A 22,183-nucleotide genomic window follows, 5' to 3' on the forward strand; every position below is an offset into this window, starting at 1 on the left:
GTGGGGGAGGGAAAGAAATGATCCCCTTCCTTTTTGTTGTTGTTGTTGTTGCTGTGTTGATATCCTGCAGGAGACAGGGCTGTCCTGTCTAGAGGGGTGGCAAGGTAATTCTCCCTCTCTCGCTCACATACGCATACCAGAGAGTTTACGATTCACGCATTGGTCACAATATAAAACACTCCGATTTTATCCTGCGGCGATCAGCATGAGGCTAGCTTGCTCCCTGCACCCACTCTGCACACATGGACACGTCTCCCTGCCAACACACACGTGAATGGAGCGCCACGTCTAGGCACATGCATTCATACACACACACACTCACCCACAGACCCCCGCCCACCCCTTTATGATTCATGCCTCCCTGACAATCTCTGATGAGCTGAGTCTATAGCAATGGGCAGAAAGGTACGCTGCAGCCCACACCCATTCTGTTCCCGTGCCCATGCCCCCCCCCCACATATGCACACACAGCCAGTCACAACCACTTACCCCACACATATCCATATCATTTGTGAGCTGACACATACACCTAGACACCCAGACAGACAAAATCTCTCCTCCCCACACCCATTCCACGTACAGCTAGACACAGAGACTCACCCCAGGCTGCGTATTCCCTGCACAAACGCTCCCTCCCCAGAGGGGTGTGATCATGAACTGAGGGCAGCTCCGAACTGGCAAGTGTTGCACGCTTGGAAAGTGCATGTCTCCTCCACCGTCAGCACGTGGCCCACAGAGAGGGCCACAAACTCCTACCAGCTAGCAGAGTTAGTCCTACAGTTCAAGCGGTAGAAGTCTTTGCTTCCGTGCTAAAGGTCCCTGCACTTCCCTGGGATTGTCTGTGGTAATTGCATGTGCAAATGGGCCAGACGATCAGTGTATTTCTAAAGATGGAGGCCCAGATTCCCCACGGGGCACAGCAGAAAGGAGGGGCCAGCCAGGAGCTGGTTACAAGTCACTGATTCTCTGTCCAACCGTGGCCCAGCTGAGAACAGCCTGGGGGGCTGCTGTAATTTGCATCAGCTGGCGGTGCCCTGAGGACCCATCCACCAGCTAGGGATCGCTTGAGCAAATCATGGTCTGGCCACACCTCTGCCCTGCAGAGATGGTTGCTTAGGCTGTGCCAGCTCCTATGCCTGCTGGAACCTTCCTTACCCTGGGGATATCCCCAGCTAGGGGGGCTAAGGTTAGATTTCTCTTTCTTCCCTCTGGCAGCACGGCCCAAAGGGAGCAGAGGAAGGCAAGGGCACAGGATCTGACCCTGAACTTCATAGTGGTGCCCAGACACCAATGCGATGGGCACCATCCCAGAGAACCCTTGGAGTGAATAAATAATCAGTACATCAGTTGCTAATAGGTCCCTAGGCCGCATTTTCTGACCGCACTTCCAGGTTTCTTTTTGAATCGTTTTATTTTCACTGCCACGGGCTAGGAGAAGTGAAAATACCATTGAGCTAAAATCAGTTGAGAGCTACTGTATGTATATAGCTATACATGTACAGTGTACCGGTATATATTACACATATAGATATATAAATATATACATAGGGTTTCCAGGTTTAAGGTTGAAACCAGTCAAACCCAATAAATCCCACTGAGGAACATTTGGAGAAGAAGGTTTTATCAAAAATACCTGCCTGGAATTTGCAATTTTCACAGTCTTTGCGGAGGGAATGGGTAGATCTTAATAGTCTCTCTACTGCTTACTGGTAGCTCATCGCTGTGGCTTGGCAGGTAGATTTTGAAAAGCACAAAGGGGAGTTAAGGCACCTAACTCCCATTGATTTTCATGGATCACTCATATCGCTTTGCAATGGAAGCTGGACATCTAACTCCCATTTGTGCCTTTAAAAACCTCCTCCTCTCACAGAGGGTTCATGTTTTGTTGAATTCAAGGGAGACAATTGCTGCTGGGTTTATTTGTTTATAAACACCGATTTAAAACGGATTTTTTTTCCCTTTAAAAAACGAGCCTCAATTGGTCCAGAACATAAACATGGAAAATCAGAAAGAACCGAAACCCAGACCCCTATGTATGCAGTGGCGAAGGAGGGAGAGCCGTACATATAAGAATTGGGGGTGGAATAAAAAATAAGCTTTGAGTATTTTTTTCAAAATGAAAATGAAAAAGGTACAAACAGGCAGCGGTGTTTGGTTCTGTAAAGCGACCGAGAATGAAACATAACGCAAGGTCGGCTAGGAGAGAGACCAGGAGATCACATTCTACATGTCACAATCCAAAGCAACTCAACCAAGATCAATGGAGTGACTCTGGAGTTACCCCTGCGTCACTGAGATCTGAAGCTGGCCCCACGGACATAAGTAGGAGAGCGAGTTTCACGCCTGCATTGCTGTTAAAATAATTGACTCCGAGCGTGTACCTCCAACAGGAACTCCTGGGAGGACGTGTCCAGGGGACAATGGGGCTGTCTGGTCACTAAGGATGTGGTCAAAGCCCATTGATGTAAATGGGAGTCCATTGGCTTTGAGGGCCGAAGTGGCAGGGTTTGGCTGGAAGAGGGGGTTGCACATATACCGTCGGCTACTGAGTTCAATCTGTGCAGCTCCACGGTGCCGTATTGGCTCACAGAGCGAGCCAAAGAGAAACCAGACAGAGAGATCAGGGCAGGATAGGAAGAGAAGAGATGGTGGGAGGGTTTGAGACCTGGTTGGAGGTACAGGAAAGGGGTGTATGTGGCCGGGGGTGGGGGCAGGCTTCTTGGAAATTATATTAAGGTGTTTTGTTTCTATATGCAATACAGAGACACACACGCACACTGGTGGCTCATGACACCCCAGCTCCTTCCAGCTGCTAAGATGGAGGCAATGCAGCTGTAAGTCAAAAGCAGTCCCAATGTGAAGGGGGAAAGACCAATGAGCTGGAACCTCCGCTAGCCTCGCCACACTGCAGTTCATGGAGCTTCGCCAATTCACACCCACCAAAGATCTGCTAAGACAAGGAGCCAAAATGGATTCACACGCCGGGTGGGGTGGGGGGGCGTCAAGCCTTAGGGACGTCTCTTCCCGACACCAAGCCCAATTTTGCTCTCAATTACCCCGCACAGAATCCTGCTGAGTTCAAAGCGAGCTGCACAGGGGTAAGGGAGAGCAGAACTGGGCCTCTTTTGCTGTGCCTGCTTGGAAAGGTGACCTCAGAACGTGCTAATACCAGAGGCAGAGCAAATCACGGGGATCCATTGCTGAGATGTGTAAAGTGATTAGTCTGCAGACGAGAGGAACCAGGCCACGAGATCCGAGCTGAGTGTGTGGCACCCAGCAGCACGCTGATGGGGTCCCGGGGGGAGGAATCATTGAAAATCTAAGCCCTGTGCAGAGCAGAACAACAAAACCACGCAGGACACAGTAATGCCTCATTCTGCCCATTGGGCCGCATGCATGGCAATAGTTGGCACTAGGTTGTGGCAATAGTGCTACTGTGCCCGATGCACGTGTGACACCTTCTGAGCTTCAGCACGCAGCAGGGGGCGCTGCTCCACACACCGCTGGAGAGGATGCAGTGTGAGCTGCCAAAGCCATACTCAAGGCTCACAGCATCTGTTACACAGAGGGGAAGAGCTAGTTGGAGTCTCCAGGGATAAAGAGGGCACTATTCTCAGCTGGTGTCCAGAGGTGCAGCTCCATTGAAGTCTGAGCCAATTTACACCAGCTGAAGGACCTGGCCCTGGGACTTAAGGCTTGAAGTTGGCGAACGGGATCGGCAAAGCTGAGAGAGACTTTTTCACGCTGCTTCCAAACCTCGGAGGAATCTGGGGGGCAAGCAGGGACTTTGAGCAGAGCTCTCACCCAGACAGAGCAGGAGGGAATAAGTGACTGGGGAAGGCGAGTGAAGGGTCTGAAGAAAGGCGATAGAGACCTTCAATGGGATGCTGGAGGACTCCGGAGGAGGGGCACGAAGGGAAGCAGGAGATGGTGACAAGAGGAAGCTAAAGCAACCCGCGCCAGTGGGCTGGGAAGCTTCTTCTGTTCTTCACATCTCTCTTCTCTCCTCTTGCTCCTCCCACAGGTGGTTTTCTGGGGGGGGGGCAAGGGGGACAGGCAGAGGGTGTTTCATTCTGATGGGGTGTGCCCGGGGAAGTTGCAGCTTTCTCACCATCGTTCTGATCCCCCAAGAGATCCAGGCCCATCTCAGGGTGTAATGACATCACTTGTACTTAAATCCGCTCCAAAATGCATAGCTGGGGGAGGACTGCGGCTTACGACAATTCTCACTTCCGCCGGACTAAATCTGGATTGACGCCCCTGAATGTGAAGCAGGGATCCCCACCATGCAACGGGCATTGCTCTAACCTGCCACCTTTACATACGACAAATGGCTCAGGTCAGATCCACCCAAAGGGAATGAATGGGATTAACGTAACCAGCTACCTTTAAACAGGAACAATGTCGATCTTTGGGAAATCTAGGACCGCCTGCCAACGTCACCCTCTCTGGCCACCGGGTGTCACTGTGGTGCCCCATAAATGGAACAGAGGCTGCATTTGTCTGCTTGCAAGAAGGTGGTGCTTTCAAGACAGATCTCCCCTATTGTCCCCGTTCCCCAGAATGAGGATCTCTCCGCTCTACCCATGCAAAATCCAGGGCCCCAGCAATGTCCAGCCTTCAGCACCAGCTCCTGGACTTGACCCCATCGTGCAGGAGTGTTGCAGTGCCATGACAGCTCAAGCTGTCCCTAATGTGTAGAGCCACAGTTAATCCGTCTCCCCTCGCCTTGAGAAGTCTCTCTATCTAGCCCCATTGCAGACCCTAGCCCCACAAAGTACCCTAAGCTCTGGGCTCGAGGCGTTACTCTGCATCTCGAAACCATCTCTTGGAATCAAAATAGCCGCGTGTATTAGGAAGGACCCGGCTGCAGGTCCCCAACCAGAGCAAAGACCACCCTCTTCGTGGTTTTTCATAGATTCGTCGATTCCAAGGCCAGAAGGGACCATTGTGATCATCTAGTCTGATCTCCTGGGTAACACGGGCCAGAGAACTTCCCCAAAGTAATTCCTAGAGCAGAACTTTTAGAAAACCATCCAATCTTGATTTAAAAGTTCTCAGTGATGGGTGATGCCCATACTGCTCTGACAAAAGGGCAGACTGGTGTGGGCGTGCATGAAAGGGGCACTCCACCAGGATTCCTATAATCCACAGGGTTTTAATGTGGGACCTTAAGGGGACTCCTTATGGTGGCTATCTGATTTGGCGGTGGGGAACTGCTGGTGACCCTGGCTGCCATGAACAGCAATAGGGTCCAACACGATGCAGCAAGAAGCTGCCATGTGGTTGAGGAAGTTACTTGTTTGCATGAATCTTCTTCCATGTGAATATGTTCACCCCACCCAAGGGCTCTGCATGCCTGCCACATGCTTATACGGTGTCTGCACCCAGAATCTTCTGCTCAGTGGGGGACCTCTGAGGTTTCATCAGCTTTCATTGGCATGAAGTTGGTGGGTGAGTCCAGTGCCAATGTGGCCCAAAGACACAATGGCTGAGCAAAGCCATTGGGTTTCCCTAGGATCGTCCAAAGTGAAGAGTGAGCTGCTCCAGTTTTGGCCAAGGAGAGGACTTGGAAAGAGGTAGAACCTGACCTGGATTCCCAACACCCACCTCAAATGAATTTTGTGCCCTTGGAAGAGAAGGGCCTGAACTGGATCTCGGTGCCCAAGACAACTTGCGTTATTTTGCCGGATATTGCCGCTTTGGGGATGAAATCGCCTTGTCTCATAAAGCAGCTATAATTGCCCCGGATCATTGTCCAGTCCCAGGCCCCCTGCCCCTCCCATCTGCCAGACAGCCCCTCCATCACTGGGTGCTCCCAAAACAAAGCTCACATACCACTGACTGCTGAAGTTGGGAGGAGATGCTGATAGCCCTACAAAGACCAGGTCCACCTGGGGATGGTTCCTATGGCTGGAAGATGTACAGGTACCTGGGAGGGAAAGGCAGTTGCATGCTGGGTATAAGTGGGTGGCATTTGAGCAGGCACCTCTTCTCTGACTTTCACCTAAGGGATAGGAGTGAAAGGGCCCCATTTACACGAAGGCCTTGGATGCTTATTGTGGCATAGTGCCATCGTGGGGGCACTACAGGTATCTGACAGGAAGTGCACTCCTATAAGATACATGTGGCATCCACAGGGGCAGTACTGGGCTGCACCTAACGGTGGCCGGTGCTCCTTGCAGCTGAGGAAGGAGGAAAGAGAGTGGGGGAGGAAGAGGAGACAGAGCATTGAGGGGTGAGTGGGGTGGGTTGAATGGGGGAACACAATATTTTCCAAGTGTCTGACATAGACTGGAGTCAATTGTCTGCGCAAAGCCAAAGTCCCGGGAGAGTGGCACAGCTGGGAGAGTTAAAACACGACTGACTGTAGGAGCCGGAAGCACATCATGAGGTCCAAGGGGATGGGCGGTTTCAGTTGGTTGCCGTCCAGGCGCAGGTAACGAAGCCGGGGCACGTTTTCTAGATCTGAGGAGAGGTCTTGGAAGGTGACCAGGGAGGTGGGGCAAATCTGGGTCCCGTTGATTCCTGCAGGGGAAGAGAGAGCATGGCATGGGTTGGAAGAGCCCACCTGATGCCAGGTGAGCGATGCTGAGAGTTTATCTACTCTGCATCCCACTCATCCACCCACCCGTCATGGGGTTCAGTGATCACTTCGTGCTTACGGGGCTTGCAAGAGATCTGATTTGTTGCCTCTGGTGCATACCACCCCGTCCTGTGGTTAAAGTAGATTGAAACAGAAGAGGGAGTTCTCACTGCACCAAAGGAAGAGAAAAACTCCACTGCCCCTCACTTTACACCTGTATCTCTTTGGGTATGTCTGTTCTCTTGGGACGAGCTAGCTATGCATCTGCCTTATTGACAGAGCACATCACTGCAGTACCTAGGTGCTGATGCTACAGTGGAAATATGTATAGGTTTAGGTGCAAACGGGGGGACACTTTCTCCTTTTTTTGTGGGTGCATTTTTGCACCCATTGACGGATTTTGGGTGCAACTCTAAGTCCTTGTTGTTCTAACTAGCTGACTCTGGGGGCAAAGCGGGTGGCAGAGGTGCAATGACTCACGTCTGCACCCGGGGTTCATTCTGTGGGTGGGAATTGTGCCCCTGGACTTGGAGGCAGCACCTCAGCCTGTCTGAAAAGATACCTCTATCGCTGGAGAGCAAGAGAGCAGAGTTGCCTGTCCTTCTGTCAGTGGGGATCTGCAAGCACTGAGCTGCACGTCACCCTAACTCTGGCAATGTGGGCATCCCAAGTCCCCTTTTGTCTACCAAAACGTAGGGATCCCTGTTGTTGAATTCCGTGTCTCAGGTGGTGGATCACCTTTCCATGTGTCAAACCAACCAACAGGCTCACCCAATCTGTTAACTCCTGCATGACTCGGCTTCCCTCCTGTAGCACCTCCTCCCCCTACAGGCATAGCAGGGTTCATCAGTCCAGCGGGCTTGGATTTACTAAAGAGAATGAGGGATTTCACCTCCCCTGGCTCTCCAGATGCAAACTCCAGTCCTTCTGCCCATCAGCCCCCACAGCTTTTACGATTCCACCAGAGGAATCTTATATCGGCTGTTGGCGTCACCAAATCATCTGAGCACACACAGCCCCAGAGGAGCTCCAAAGCCACCCTTCAAATCATCAGCCAGGCATTGGAGACTCCACTCTGTCATTAACTCCAGCAAACAATGAGAAGTCCTTGCAACAAATGAGAACTCCAGCAGGCCAACGAGAAGGTGTGACCACCACCCCTCATGTCTTCTAATTGGCTATCGCAGTTGGGGACTCACTCACATCAGCCTAAGAATATTCCTGATTGGGTTATTTTCCAGGAAACAACAAGCTATAATTCCTCCCATCCCTGTAGGTAGCTATAAAAATAGCCCAATGTATTACTAATCATTGCTGCCATTATGAAGCCATCACAAGAGACAGGAAAACCCTGCAGCTCAAGAGAGCATTAGCCGTGAATAGTTATTCTGGGGCTTATTTTCATGTCTGTTTTTCTTATGCTCTGTGTGCCGTGCTCTGCTGCGATTGCAAGGTGTCTGGGGTGCTCTCAGATTGCATCTGCACTTCCTAACATCTTCTATAGTGGCTCTATCAGTGATGTGGGGCAGAGAGAAGGGTGCTATGGTAGGGTGGCCTTGGAGACAGAGGTGAATGAGTTCTGTCAGGAAGCGCCTGGAATAATCTGTGCTTAACAAAGGAAAGGTGAGAAATACTGTGGCACTTTATGAAAGGGAGAAAAGAAATAGAATCAGTATCGCCAACCCCAGACTTTCAAAAATTATGATCCAGGCCCCCCAAAGTCAGAAGACTGGCTTAAAAACCATGACATCAAAAAAATTGCTGTTTTTTTTCTGTTCGCCTTCTGTTTGCAAGGCTTTAGGGGAATCACATTTCAGGCTTTTCTCTGCGACCATGAGGGCTAGAAACTTGCTTTTAAAGAAAATAAAAGCAGAGATTCTCACTTAATACATGACTCCAGGAGCTGAAGACTTAAAAAAGCCACCAAATGTCACAAGGCTCAGCATAAAATGCCGGCCATTGGCAGCACAGGGGAATGGAACATGGGTCTCGCTCTAACCTGCAGCATATACCTCCTTAACTAGTATACCATAGCTGTGCTGAACAACTACATCACAGATCAGTCAGCAACTTGACCCCGAGTTCCCCCACTAGTTAAAACTTGGCCCAGATTGGCCCTTATTTGGCCTCCTGTCGGTTGCTACTGGTTCTTTAGTCCCCCGTGGGCTAGTTCCAGTTACTTAAGCAAGGCCTGGATTGGGCCCTTCTGTCTCCTTGTCCTTTTCTCCTGGCACTGCTGACCTTCGGTGATGACAACTTAGTTCCACTAGGATTCTCCACCTTCAAACTTTTTGCTCCTCTCGTCGTTATTTGGATCAAACCCCAGTGTATTCCTAAACTGGATGCCTGTAATCTACTGCCACCTCCCTTGATCACTACAGTTGCTATGTTCCACCTCACAGGGGGCTGCTCTACAGTGGTGGACCATTTTGGCAAATAAGGGCCCAATCTAGAAATCCTTACTCAGGAAAATCTCCCCCTTAACTTCAATGAGAGTTTTGTCTAAGTAAGGACTTTAGGCTTACATCCTTCATTGCTATTGTAAATGGGTTCCCCTGGTCCTTTCACTGATGTGACAGTCTATGGGAATAGCTGCCAGCCATAAGGGTATTTAGATTTTAACTATGGTTTTGGGACTACTGATTTACAAGTGTATAATCCCCTATACTGCTCTGCTACCAAAACTCCATCAGCCCACTCTGCAGCCAGAAATATTAGGAGTTGGACTGGTTTCTGTGTGTGTGTCTCTCCTTTGCATGCAGAGACTTTCTGGAGGGAGCTCTGCATTCTTGCTCCCCTGCAGATGTTTTCAACCAGGGCAGCAGGTGGTGAGAGCTCCGATAGCACAAACATCTGGGTCTGCTGGGAACAGGCCTTTGTTATTCCCACTTTTGCTGTGTTTATGCATTTCATGGCCTGGCACCTGTCCCATGAAATTGCTGTGCTTCGCCTAAATCCCTGTGAAGCCATCTCTGATGGATTTGCAGAGCTGCTCACCAGCATAGCCCTGTTCTCCCTTCATCCCCCTCTGCATCTCCTGGCCCTGCTAGCCTCAACACACAGAAAGTTAAGCTGTATTGTTTCCATCTATCTTAGGTACATATGTGAGCCCGCCACATCACTGTAGTATCTGAGCCCCTCACAGTTTTTAATGTGCTTATCCCTGTGAGGTAGGGAAGTATTATCCCCATTTTACAGATGTCAAGATAAGTGAGTTTTCTCCTATGATCCTGGGCAAATCTGTGGCAGAGCAGGAAATTGAACCCAGGTCTCCTCAGTAGTGCTTTGGACCATCCTTTTCTGAAGCACAGGCCCTTCCACCACCTGGCCCCATGCACCCATGTGAAAGGGCCACCAACCCATTCTAAACATCAAGTCCTGTTTTGAAGGGAGTCGAACCCTGTGGGTGGGTTTCACATGGAAAGAAACGATCTCCCGCTGCAAAGAATGGCATCCCCGTGGGACGTCTGCTCCCTCTAGGCCCAGCCCAGCCACATAGGCCACATAGGCTGACCTGCTACCCCCCAACTCACTTTCAATGGAATTGTCGTTTAGGTAGAGGTGCTCCAGTTTGGGGTTGATGAAGGGCATGTTGGTGAGCTTATTGTGTGCCAGTTGCAGCACCAGCAGGTTGCTGAGGTTGAAGGAGTTCTTGGGCAGCCCTTTGTCAGAAATCTGATTGTAGTTGAGCCTGAGGAAGGCCAGATTGGGAAATTCTTTGAAGTAATCATCGGGGATGTCCTCAATGTTGTTCCTGTCTAGGAAGAGCTGGTGGACAGCACTGGGCAGCCCGGGAGGCAACTTCCGCAGGATGTTGTGGGCTAGGTTGAGCTGCATGAGGTTCTTGAGCCCCCGGAATGTGTTTTTGTTGAAGACTCCGTCACTCAGCTTGTTGTGGTGCAGGTCCAGGAGGACCAGGTGCTCCAGCTTGTTGAAAACCCCAGAGGGGATCTTGGAGATCTGATTCCTGCTCAGACGCAGCTGCTCCAGGTTAGCTGGCAGGAAGGATGGCACCTCTTTGAGCTGGTTCTTCTCCATGTACAGAAAGACGAGGCTCTCCATCTGCTCCATCACCCGCCGGTCCAACTTCTTGATGCGGTTGTTGTCCAGGTTGACCCACCTCAGCCCCGTGGCATTCTTGAAGGACTCCTCCGGGAGGCTGTCAATGAAGTTGTTCTGGAGATAGAGGTAGTGGATCCTGGGAGGGATGAGGGGCACCTTCCTCAGGTTGCGGCTGTCACAGTAGAGGGCTGAGGGGAAGTCTGGAGGACAAAAGCATTCTCTGGGGCAATCCGGGAAGACGGAGGGGGGGCCCGGTGGCAGGGGCGGAGGCAGCTCTGTTGGCTCTACTGGCTCGGGAGTCGGTCGAGCGGGCTTCAGCCCAGGCTTCCGCCCGGGCTTCCGCCTCTGCCCGTTCACTTCAGAGATCAACACAAGGATGAGGAGGAGAAGCAATCTGAATGCTGCCTTCATGGTCCAGCGATTCACCTGCAGGGGGCACAACGGGGTTTGTTAAAAAGAGGCTTGTCTAGATACTATGTATCCCCCATCACAACTGTATCCGCCCCTCACGAACACTAATTAATTAGTTTACCCTCACCATACCTCACCAGGCGGGGACAAGTAATTATCCCCCATTTCCAGATGGGGAACGGCGGAATGGCTGATCAAGGGGCTTGCCCAAGGTCACACAGGAAGTCATAGGGTCACAGACTTTAAGGCCAGAAGGGGTCACCAGATAGTCTAATCTGACCTCCTGTATATCCCAGGCCACCAGCACCAGCTGCACACGAACCTAACAATCAAAATGAGAGCCAAGGAGCCCCCAGGAGACTAGACCATTATGTGCTGCAGGCCGAGAACCAGTAGGACCAAGGCTCACCAGTGCCCACCACCCTGCAATGGCAGGGAAATGAAAAGTTTGTGAGAGACCTGGCAATTGAACCTAGATCTCCGGAGTCCCAGACCAATGATTCAGCAACAAGACCATCCTCCCTTCCTCCTTACGCAAGGTCTGCTATCATGCTGGTTAGCCAATTAGTGGAGCAGCTCTGATTTCATACTTCATTATATAAGGGCTCCTTCCTCCTGCTCAGACACATCTATTGGAGGGTGTATTAACACACAACGGTTGTGTGTGTATGGTGGAGGGAGTGGGGTGAGGAGGAGGTGAAAAGAAAGGGTGAACTAATGCAGAGATGCACACACACAATATATTATATATATATAAAACATAAAATGAGATGGGCTTGAACAGATTTCCCCGGGGCAGTACAGCTAATCTCTCTCTCTCCAGTCTGTTCCAGCGAGATGCTCCTGGATTACCCAGCCCCATATTACAGACCCAAAAGGTTCGGTGAAGACAAGTGTGTGAATTTGGGGGGGTTACCTGAGCTGGTCCCAAGCAGCAAGCCCCCTGCGGCTCACACGTCACCATCCATCACCCCGCGTTGCCTAAATCGCTGCACACTGTCACGAACTCTCACGAGGATGATGCCTCTGAAAGGCAACCCGCCAAGTGGCTTTTCATTGCTTTACATAGCAGCAGGTTTTCAGGCTGGGGCGGCAGAGCAGTTCAGCTAACCCCCCCTGCAAAATGCCCCCCTAGATCTATGGACAAGCAGGCTGTTACTCCCTGGATCAGGCCCTTCATGCTTGTGCACAGAACCTGTGGAGCAATGAGAATCACGCTTTGTGCCGTTGGCTCTGTAGCCCGTTAATCTGTTCCGCTCACTGGGGCCCATTTCACACAATAGCTTTTTGCTTGGATGTATTTCCCTGGGGTTTACTCCTTGAAGCAGTAATGTGACAGGAGACACAGAAGGGGGAAGGCACAGCTCACTTCATTCTCTGTGTTCACTTTTATGAACATTGGGGGGAGGGGAGGGAATGTGGCTTCAGAGCACTATTCTCATCCATGCCACCGGGTCACAGATTCGGTTTCGTTTTGGAACAGAAGCTCCAGGAGAACGAGATGGAGTCCCACATCGCTCAGACAGGATGCACAGAGATGGACCCGAACGATGGAGAAGTTTGCATTTGGCTCCAATATGATTTTACACGGCAGGGCACCCAGAGATCAAGAAAAGGCACTGTTGGGTTCAGTGCTGAACTCTTCTGTGAGCCCTCCCCGCCCCCCAATAACTGTAGTACTGTAGCAGAGATGCGTTATGGTAGCGTTGGCTGGCCGAGCAGGTCTGAAGGTGACCCACAAAATATGTGGGGCCAGAGTCTCAGCTGGTAATTCAAAGTTGCACCTGGGCTGGCTGCAGCGCAGATAAACCATTTCACACCAGCCATTTTATATTCCAGGAGTGATTTTCACCTCTGTCTCTTTACAGATTATTCTTCCCCCCACTCTCCCCCAGCAAATCACTTTGCTCCAGAGAGTATTCTGATTGAGCTGGGTCAGTGTTAACCATTGTTTCACTCTGCTTGGCTCTTATAAAGAGCCAGCAGAGAAGAGAAAGTCCACTGGGGTGCCGTTCAGGCAAAGCATTGCCCTCAGAGTCACTGGGATTTAAAACAGGCAAGGGTGCGTGGCTCAGATTTTTTAAGGTATTCAGAGGTAGCTGTGCTCAGGACACCCCATCAATGGGCCTCAGTGCCTAAATCCCTTTTGCAAATAAGATTTAGATTCTTCACTCAGTTATGTGTTGCAACACTGACACAGCAATGCCTAAATGCCTTTAAAAATCTGGGCCTAAGTGCTTTGCTGAATTGCATCCAAAGGAGAGAAGTAAAGGCAGGGGGTCGATCTGCTAACATGCTTAACAGGCAAAGGGACATACAAAGATAGGAACTGCCATGCTGGATGTTCCTTCTAGTCAGGCTTCTTGTCTCCAATAGTGGCCATCGTCAGTTGTATCTTTGGAAAGTGTGTAACCCTCCTAATGCACAATTATGGAATAACCCACCCAAAGGGAAAGTTTATCCCCAAACCTGGGCGGTTTAATGCTTGGCTTGTTCCCTGAAGCACGAGGCTAATCGCTTCTAGCGGGATCATCTGTGGCTTTGATCATTAGATCTACGTCTGACAAAGGATGTTCTATGCCACGAGGCCCATCATAAACCAACTTCTAGTGCACAGGGCTCACTAAGAACTGGCGTGTTGAAATGGGTTTGCAATCATTGAATGTATTAAATATCCAGAGAGGAGGAAGCTAGGTAGAGGTCTCGAAGCAGCAAGCAGTACAGTGTAAGCTATTTGGCAAAGGATAATGTAGCGCACAGAAGAAGAGAGGAAGGGAAAAGTATACCCAGTGGCTAGGATGTGAATGACAGATAGCAAGGAGGAGTGATATTTTCTTGGCTTCCCTGGGCCTCCTACCACAAAAAATCCATGCCAGCTTTGAACAATAATTTCACTTCAGTTTCTAAAGATATTTTAACTGCAGTGCCACCAAGTGACAGTACTGAATCCTGCACCATAGATTATATGAATCATAAAGACGCATGGTCATGTGATCATTAACTTATGAGGCTACGCTTCCGTCAACGAACCGTGACAGAACATTATAAGTTTCAGAGTAGCAGCCGTGTTAGTCTGTATTCACAAAAAGAAAAGGAGGACTTGTGGCACCTTAGAGACTAACCAATTTATTTGAGCATAAGTTTTCGTGAGCTACAGCTCACTATTATAAGTGTCACCAAAGAGACTGACTGCATCTTCAGATGAAGCAACTGAAACATAGCAAGGTCAAGTGACTGGCCAAAGGTCACACAGCGGGTCATTGGCAGAGCCAAGAAGAGGACCCCGGAGGTCCCTAATCCCCACGGTTGCACTAGGTCCATCGGACCACATAGTCTTTCTCCACCATGTCCCATCTTTTACAACTAGCGTTAGCCCAGTGTGGTATCGTTAAGGTGATGTACAGAAGGGCTGAAGAGGCCCAGCGATTATGGCTGACAAGTATCAACCTGTGAATAATGGTTTTGCACAGAGACATAATTGACAATGAAGACAAAGACAACGTAGGAATTGCCATACTGGATCAGACCAGGGGTCCATCTAGCTCAGTAGCAATGAGCAGCCAGTATCAGCCACTTCAGAGGGAGAATCCCAGGACGGGAAAGAAAGAGGAGCAGGGACAAACTGATCAAATTCTCTCCCAGGCTGCCAATGGCAAAGGAAGGAGGTAGCAGGACATAGGGAAGATCATGTGCATGAAACCAAGCAGAACAGCCTTCCTGAGCCCCTGTCAGTGGGCAGGGCTGGAGGATGTGCAGCTGCGTGGAGTGGAGACCAGAGGGAGAATGGAAAGGAGATCCATTGTGCCACTCCTGCTTACCTGCCCCCTCACAGCCCAGCTGTCTGTAAGCCAGACGAGGCAGCAACTTGGCCAAGCTACTGTCAATTGTCTGGCGTGCGACCAGAGGGAGAAGAGGAGGGCTTCAGAGAGGGCTGAAGGCAGAACCCCTTGTGTAAAGAACGAATAAAGCAAGATGTGTGCTCCCCATCCTGCTCAGCACTTTATCTTGTGCATTCAGATGTGCGGCGCTCCCCGCCCGCGCCAGGGTCCCACCTCACTTGTTAACCCCAGCTGCAGTGGGGCTGCCTGGCAGCCCTGGGCAGGACTTCAGGGGAGCCCTGCAAAGACAACGCTCAGAGCCTGGGCGCCGGGGGACGTGTGCACTGTGACAAAGTTCCGCCTCTGCCTCAGTGGGTCCTGCGCTTACTGGCGGATTTGCTCGCCTCAGAAATTCACGGCAGCCCTCAGTTTGGCCACTCTTGCTAGTGGCTCAAACCTGCCATCCCCTCAGCTAACCTCATCACTGGCCAGCATAGGGGGAACGGAGAACAATCCCCGCAGTCTCTGTGTCCCACCTAGTGGGTCGGGACAGGGCAGATCCTTTTCCAATTTAGACCTTCCTTTCTGGTGTTTCTCACAGACCAGGTCAACTCCTCCTGTGTCTGATCAAGAGCTGGGGGGATGGAGGGGAACCCGGGCCCACCCTCTACACCGGGTTCCAGCCCAGGGCCCTGTGGATAGCAGCTGTCCACAGTGTTCCCCGTATCAGCTGTGTGACGGCTACAACTCCCTGGGCTACTTCCCCATTGCCTTCCCCCCAGCACCTTCTTTATCCTCACTGCAGGATCTTCCTCCTGAAGCCTGATCACGCTTGAACTCTTCACTCCTCCAGCAGCCCGCCTTCTCACTTCCTGCTCCTGGCACATCCCCCTACTAACTGATGGGAGGTCCTTTTTAAAACCAGGTGTCCTGATTAGCCTGCCTGCCATAATTGAATCTAGAAAGTTCTTAATTGGCTCCAGGTGTCTTGATTAGCTTGCCTGTCTTACTTGGTGCTGGCAGGTTCCTGACTGCTCTAGGGCAGCCCCTGCTTTGGTCACTCAGGGAACAGAAACCTGTTCATCCAGTGGCCAATATATTTGCCTTTGACCAGACTCCTGCAGCCCCCTGGTCTGGGTCTGTCACAGCACACAGACTTCATTTGCCTCTCACAACGAGCCCCGCGTGGTCTGGTGCTTGCTCCATACCAACCGCACAGAGAGGGGCTGAGACAGGCCCGTCCCACTCCCATTCCGTCTGCAGCAGGGAAATGTCAACAGCATCAGGCGAACAAGCCGGCAGTGAGGGCTCACGTGGCTGCGAAGCGGAAAGGTTTGTCAGCGCTTGTCGAGAAATGGAAAATCCCACTGGGAAACAAGTCCTTCTGCCCCTTTTCTCTAGCAAGGAAATTGCTTCCCAAGCAGCCGTTAGCTTCTTCACCTCCGCCTGACGCCACCAGAGACAGCTCCTGCGACTGGCAAGATTGGCATTGCATCCTGGCCCAGGCTGAGCCGTCTGACTTAGAGACGTTGCAGCAAGAGCTGTGGGGAACCTCCCCCGTGCAGGCAGCCTCCACCAAGGGCTCCTGGCACATTGGACCCATGGACAACTTGGCTCCCTTTGAAATACCTCTGCCCAGCTGACAGGATGCATTCCTGGGCTTCTAAACAATTGACTCTCTCCATGAAGAGATTCTGGGCTTTCTCCACCCCCTCTTTTTCCTCATTGTTTCTCTTTGTCCCTCTTTAACCAGAGAACCCTTGCGGGCCTGCTGCTTTCAATCAAAGTTCTGGCAGCTCCAGGGTTTCAAGAAGCTGCTGGGTATTAGGTGCACCATTGTCTGGGGTCGGGCGAGAGGAAAACATTGAATGCCGCAGGGAACTGACAAATTCATCACAGGGATATTGTCTACATCTGACTACTTCTGGTTTCCCCTGACCCCCCAGTACACATGCTCGTTTTTTCAACCCCATCTCTCTTGTCGGAAGCTGTTTCCTGGGACTCCAATCCAAAATTCCGATCTGGATTTTAAAAACCACAAAGGCTGTAGGTGGGTGGAGTGGGATGGGGAGGAGGGTTGGATTTGGGATTTTGGTTTAGCCCGTTATGGAGGGAGGCGCCAGTTGCAAAGCTGGGATGTGTATTTTCTCCTTGTGTCTCTTCACAGCTGGGATTTTGGTTCAGGCCCCTCTCCAATTGTAATGCTTAACTATTGACATCATTCCATGGCAAACGATTGTGATGTTATGCAAGAGTTAATGATCCCAGGGCAGAACCCAGCAGAGAGAGAGGCAGGCATGAGGTGTGGGACAGGGTTGTCACTCAAGTGAACATACCAGAGGTTGTTGAATAACACGGAAAGAAGTTTCCAAATATTTCTGTGAACAAACCCAGTGTGTTCGCTCTGCTCCTATCACAGGGTCATGCCAGTTGCCGGGTATGAGGGAGTGTTGGTTTATTTCTGAAATTTTTTAGGAATCCACATTTCAATACAGACAGTTATTGGCCCAGAAAATCAGCACTGAAAGTAGCATCTTCATTATTTGCTCTATGTCACAGCTGAATAAAAATGTCAGCAAGCAGAAACAATGCTATCAACCTACTGGAACCAACACTCCACTGTTTATTGAGGGTAACTACTGTGCATCTATCCACTGTATGTATTTCAGATGACCATCACCATGCTATCTGAGCTGCTACCTGGTGCCTCAGGTGACCAATCCCACACCATGAAGAGTTAAACAACCCACAAGATGAAATTTGTCCCCATAAACTATTCCAAATATTAAATGCATTCATAGAAAACTGGGTCAATTTGCAAACAATTCACAGGCACAGGAAGGAGCTACACACACAATAAATGTTATGTGGAATGAATAATCCAGCCAGGTCTTAAAAATACCTTCCAAAAGGAAGGCATGTGACAGAAATTTGAGATATTTCAACAAATCTGAGGCCACTTCGAACTTTATAGTTCCCTCTAATATGTTTGGATGTTTAACTCAATTGTCTTTGGCCACGCTTGTGTCTTGGCTTTCCATCCACATTCATGTGATTGCAAGGAAGGAATTTCAAGTCACACGCACAAGTTTTCATGAAAACCAAATACTAGATTTGCACTCCCAACTGTTGGCACGCAAGTTCCTCCAGTCAGGGAGCAGTAACAATAGCAGGTGACCTTTCTGACCAATCACAAGTAGGCGAAACACCTCGCTTTCTGAAAATTTTCATCAATCCCTGTCAAAAAAAGTCAACAGTGCATTGGTTGAATAACAAGTATATTCATGACACTTGCTAACTGCCTGTGGGAAAGGAGTTAAATTCATTGAATAAAGTAGTTCAAGTTGCCACTGAGCTGCATTTCATGGCCTTTTAGACTTTCCATGCAAAGAGTGGGGAAAGACAGCCCACAAACACCTGAGATGAAGCATTTGCTCCATGCAGAATAGGGTCTATGATACACAAATGAGCAGTTCTGATTCGGTCCAGTAGGGGGCAGTGATGTGCACAGCCAGCTTGTTACAAAACGTGGCGCCAGGGATCATTTTCTGTTTGTTTCAGCAAGAAAGTTTCCTTTTACTGCAGCTCCCTCCATTCACTGCTGCTCTGTTGAGATCCCAACTTCCTCCCCCTCCGTGTGCGCCTGAGGCCTGATGACCTCCTCCTTCCCATCCTACAGCTATTTAGCATTTGTGATGAACAGACTAGGACAGAGCATGTGCTTGTCCCTTTAAAACAGAGAGGGTGACCTAAAATAAGAACAGCAAGCTCTCTCATTAGCCATCCCTTTTGTCTATCAGTTACGGCCGCTAATCAGTCACCGGTTGGGTTGACCAAACAGGCCTCCCAGTCAGCTGGTTTGATAACCCTAAACAAAACAGGGGTTTCCTTTATTCAGCTGGGCTGGAGAGCTGAAGTGGCAGAATCGAGTATATATTAAACATGCATCCGGCATGCCTTTAAAGCAGTGATGGGATGAAGGAGAGCGTGGCAAGCGCTCTGACTCAGAGGTCCCCAAAGTACCTTTAAAAACAGAGACCCGATGCTAAGGACCAATTCTCCTCAGAGGTTTTGGAGTGAGAGTTTAAATGGCAGAGTACTCGTGCTGGGCTGGAGCCATCATACCACTGGCTAATCCAACCCCGGGGACTCAGCTGCAGTAGCCTTTTTCTGCAGGGAAGGTTTTATGTTCATGCATATGGATGGGGTGTGCCCTGTGTGGAAAGTAGCTAGGATCAGCTGGCTGGATAATTCCTGGGTTATTGTAACAGAAAATCCTTGCTTGTGCTCTTCAGCAGCACCAGTGTCGCTCTTCGATCCGTCCCTCTCTGCCCGTGTCTCCTTCTGCAAACAAACCGTAGCCCCCTGATTTGAGAAGCGGCCGTGTAAGCAGCAAGCATAGACTGTGTATTTCTGTGCATGCAAATGGGTGTTCAGATCCCCACTTAGATGCCACAGAAATTTCCCCCTCATCTTTCCCCATTTAGGTGCAGAGTTTACAGTGAGTGCCATATCCCCCACCCTGCTGTTGTCAGCAACCCCAGTATCTTCCTATCCTTCTGCCACCACTGCTAAGGAGCATATGTTGAGTGCTAAGGAAGCCCCCTTTGGCATCTGTGCTCCCAGCGCGTCAGGCTCACCCCTCACCCTTTCCTTTCACTCTGTCCCTCGGTCGCCCCTGGCCTCACACCAGAACCCCTCTGTCCAGCAGGCTAAATGGCTGGATCCTCTGTGCTGCAGACAGAGTGGAACTGGCAGAGCAGACACAAGGAGATCATGGGATCGGTGTTTCCAAAGCGAATACAGCGCAATGCCTGAGACGCCCTCTTTGTTACGCACTGTCGGTAATTCAGCTCCTCTGCTTTCTCTCGCTAAGGATTGGGAATTTGCCATCCAACGCCTGCCTTATCTGCTCCTCCAGATTCCCCTCTCTCCCCAGGGAGGAGAAAAGCCTCCCCATTGCGCTTAGATCTCTCTCCTGACACAATTGCTCCAGTAGGAAGGACAGTATGAACAACACGCCGCAAGGACCGTACTCCCGCGTAAGGGCCGGGGAAGCAGCTTCAGTGCAGTTGCGTGGCTAGGACAGGACAGTTGGGATATGGAGTGTCTGTGACTGACAGAGGCGATTAAAACAATGCCATCTTGGGTGGTTTGCCTCGCACTGCAGAGCAGGGAGCAGAAGCCAAACATCTGATAAGGGTGGACTGGGACCTCAGGTTCCTTGGGACACATTTACCCTACAATGGCTACAGCGACAACGCTGCTGCAGTATAGCCGTTTCCTACAGCAACGGAAACGTTTTCTCCATCCATGTAGCAAATTTGCCGCTACAGAGGAGTTAGGTCGAGCTAACTACAGGGTGCAAAATGGTTCACAGCCCCGAGCGACGTGGCTAATCTCATTTTTAGATGTAGACCAGGCTGAAGAAAACTGCTTCTCTGTCTCAGGCTACCACCCCTACACTGAGTCACAGCAAGGCAGAATCTTCCCCCCTCCACACCACACAAAGACACACACATACCCCCTTTCCCCAGGCCACAGTTCTCAGTCCACACAGGGAGGATTCTGTACAACACAAGTCTCTGCTCATTGCTATACACAGAATCTCTTTCCTAGGGATTCAGTTAGGGTTACTCTCTTCACACTTCATTCTCTCTCCCACCTCGGCCAGAACAGGGACTAAGCACCTTGGTCCTCGTGTCTCCATATTGTCCCGGTGCAGTGTCAAATCTACGCATCAAGGAATGGGTTAAACTTCTCCGAATGCCCTGGAGTGGAACTCTCTCAGTTCTATACCATTGGGACAATCTGGGCAGGGGAGTCTGGGTTCCTTTCCCTTGGAATGATCCAAATATGAATGCAGCTTGGGTTCTGCCCTCTGCGTGTTGGCATCGGGGATCTAGCTTCTGCAATTCAAGTCGAAAACCCCAGCTGACTGAAGGAAACTGGAATGCAGTGCAGCCCCCCACACCCTTCTCAGAAAAGAACTTGATTCGCTTCTTCCCAGAAAAACAAAACAGTGTGTGTTCTTTTTCCATCTCTCCGTTTGGAAAGGGGGGTTAACACCCAAGCCACCTCCACCCCCAACTTGAGTTTGCAGCGATTTCTGGAGTTCTCTCCCCCCGCACCCCCGGCCGGGAAACTCCTACCGAGCTTTTCTGAGATCTGATCTGAAACAGCAAATTTATGTTTAACACATAGGAAGAGGAATTAACAAATGCCGATGTCTGCTGAGAATAAAACTACTAAAGTTTTGGTTAACTGCCACCCAGTAAAAGTCAAGACTTTGTAGCAGAGGGAATCTTGCCTGCTCTCAGTCTCCACTTCTCCCTATATCCCTTCTACACTTCTTTTCTGATGCAGGGCAACTCCTGTTCTGCGCTTGCATTAAGATGGGCAGCTTTCATTTAAATAGGCACCTTGGTTTTTACATTTCCAGCTGAGAAATTAGACATGCGTGTGAGAGAGAGAGAGAGAGAGAGAGAGTGTGTGTGTGTGTGTGTGTGAGAGAGAGAGAGAGAGTGAGTGAGAAAGAGTGGGTGTGTGAAAGGTAGTGGTTGGGGGGATGGAGGGGGGAAAGGGTTCCCGAGTTATGCTTCCGTAGAAACAGTCTACAGCATCTGCAACGATCTTACACATGGGTTTGTCTTTTTGCTTTGCAGACCTAAAGATACCCTCTTGCCTCTTCTCCCTCCCCGCCAACAAGTTTTACTTTTGAAGAAAGAAAGAAAGAAAGAAAGAAAGAAAGAAAGAAAGAAAGAAAGAAAGAAAGAAAGAAAGAAAGATCCAACAACTGAACTAGAAAAGAAAAGAAAACTTGTGTGAAGTTTCACAGAAGTTGGAAAGTGAACAGTAATATTAGCCCACTGATAAAGGAGGTGGCTGACTCGGTTGTAAAAATCAGCCCAGATGACAACATTCTCCAGTAGAACACATGTCCAGAGCTTACCTGTGTGCACTGCCCCTCCTCCTGCCTCTCTGTTATTAATCCCCAGGAACGTTTCTCTCTGCCCCTCCTCCTCCTCTTCCTCACTGCAGTTCAGCTCTGACACGAGTGAGCCTCCCTCTAAGCTCTGTGTGTGTGTGTGTTTTCCCTGGTTCTGTTCCTCCAAGGTTCTCTCGCAGAGGGTGGGTGGGAGCGAGGGAAGGAGGGAGGGTGGGAAGGAGGGAAAAATGACAACAATAACGTCTTTATCTGGCAGCCAAGCGCCTCAGGATTTAATCCGCACACACGTCCTGCCTACCGACGGACTCGCGTTTAATAACATTTCCCTCTGCTGCGGAGGCAGTTGAGAACTGTGTT

General features: G+C 50.2%; 1 protein-coding gene across 1 annotated transcript; it reads right to left on the reverse strand.

Annotated features, from left to right (window-relative positions):
• Positions 1 to 1,343: 1,343 nt before the first annotated feature.
• PRELP (proline and arginine rich end leucine rich repeat protein) lies at positions 1,344 to 21,962 on the reverse strand. The gene is made up of 3 exons (XM_073319664.2): positions 21,830 to 21,962; positions 10,120 to 11,074; positions 1,344 to 6,528 (listed from the first exon to the last, which is right to left on the reverse strand). Exons 2-3 carry the CDS (start codon positions 11,057 to 11,059, stop codon positions 6,353 to 6,355), a joined length of 1,116 nt encoding a protein of 371 aa, XP_073175765.1. The 5' UTR covers positions 11,060 to 11,074; positions 21,830 to 21,962; the 3' UTR covers positions 1,344 to 6,352.
• Positions 21,963 to 22,183: the final 221 nt, after the last annotated feature.

The sequence above is a fragment of the Lepidochelys kempii genome, chromosome 21 (genome assembly GCF_965140285.1).
Source record: "Lepidochelys kempii isolate rLepKem1 chromosome 21, rLepKem1.hap1, whole genome shotgun sequence".
Lineage (NCBI taxonomy): Eukaryota > Metazoa > Chordata > Testudines > Cheloniidae > Lepidochelys > Lepidochelys kempii.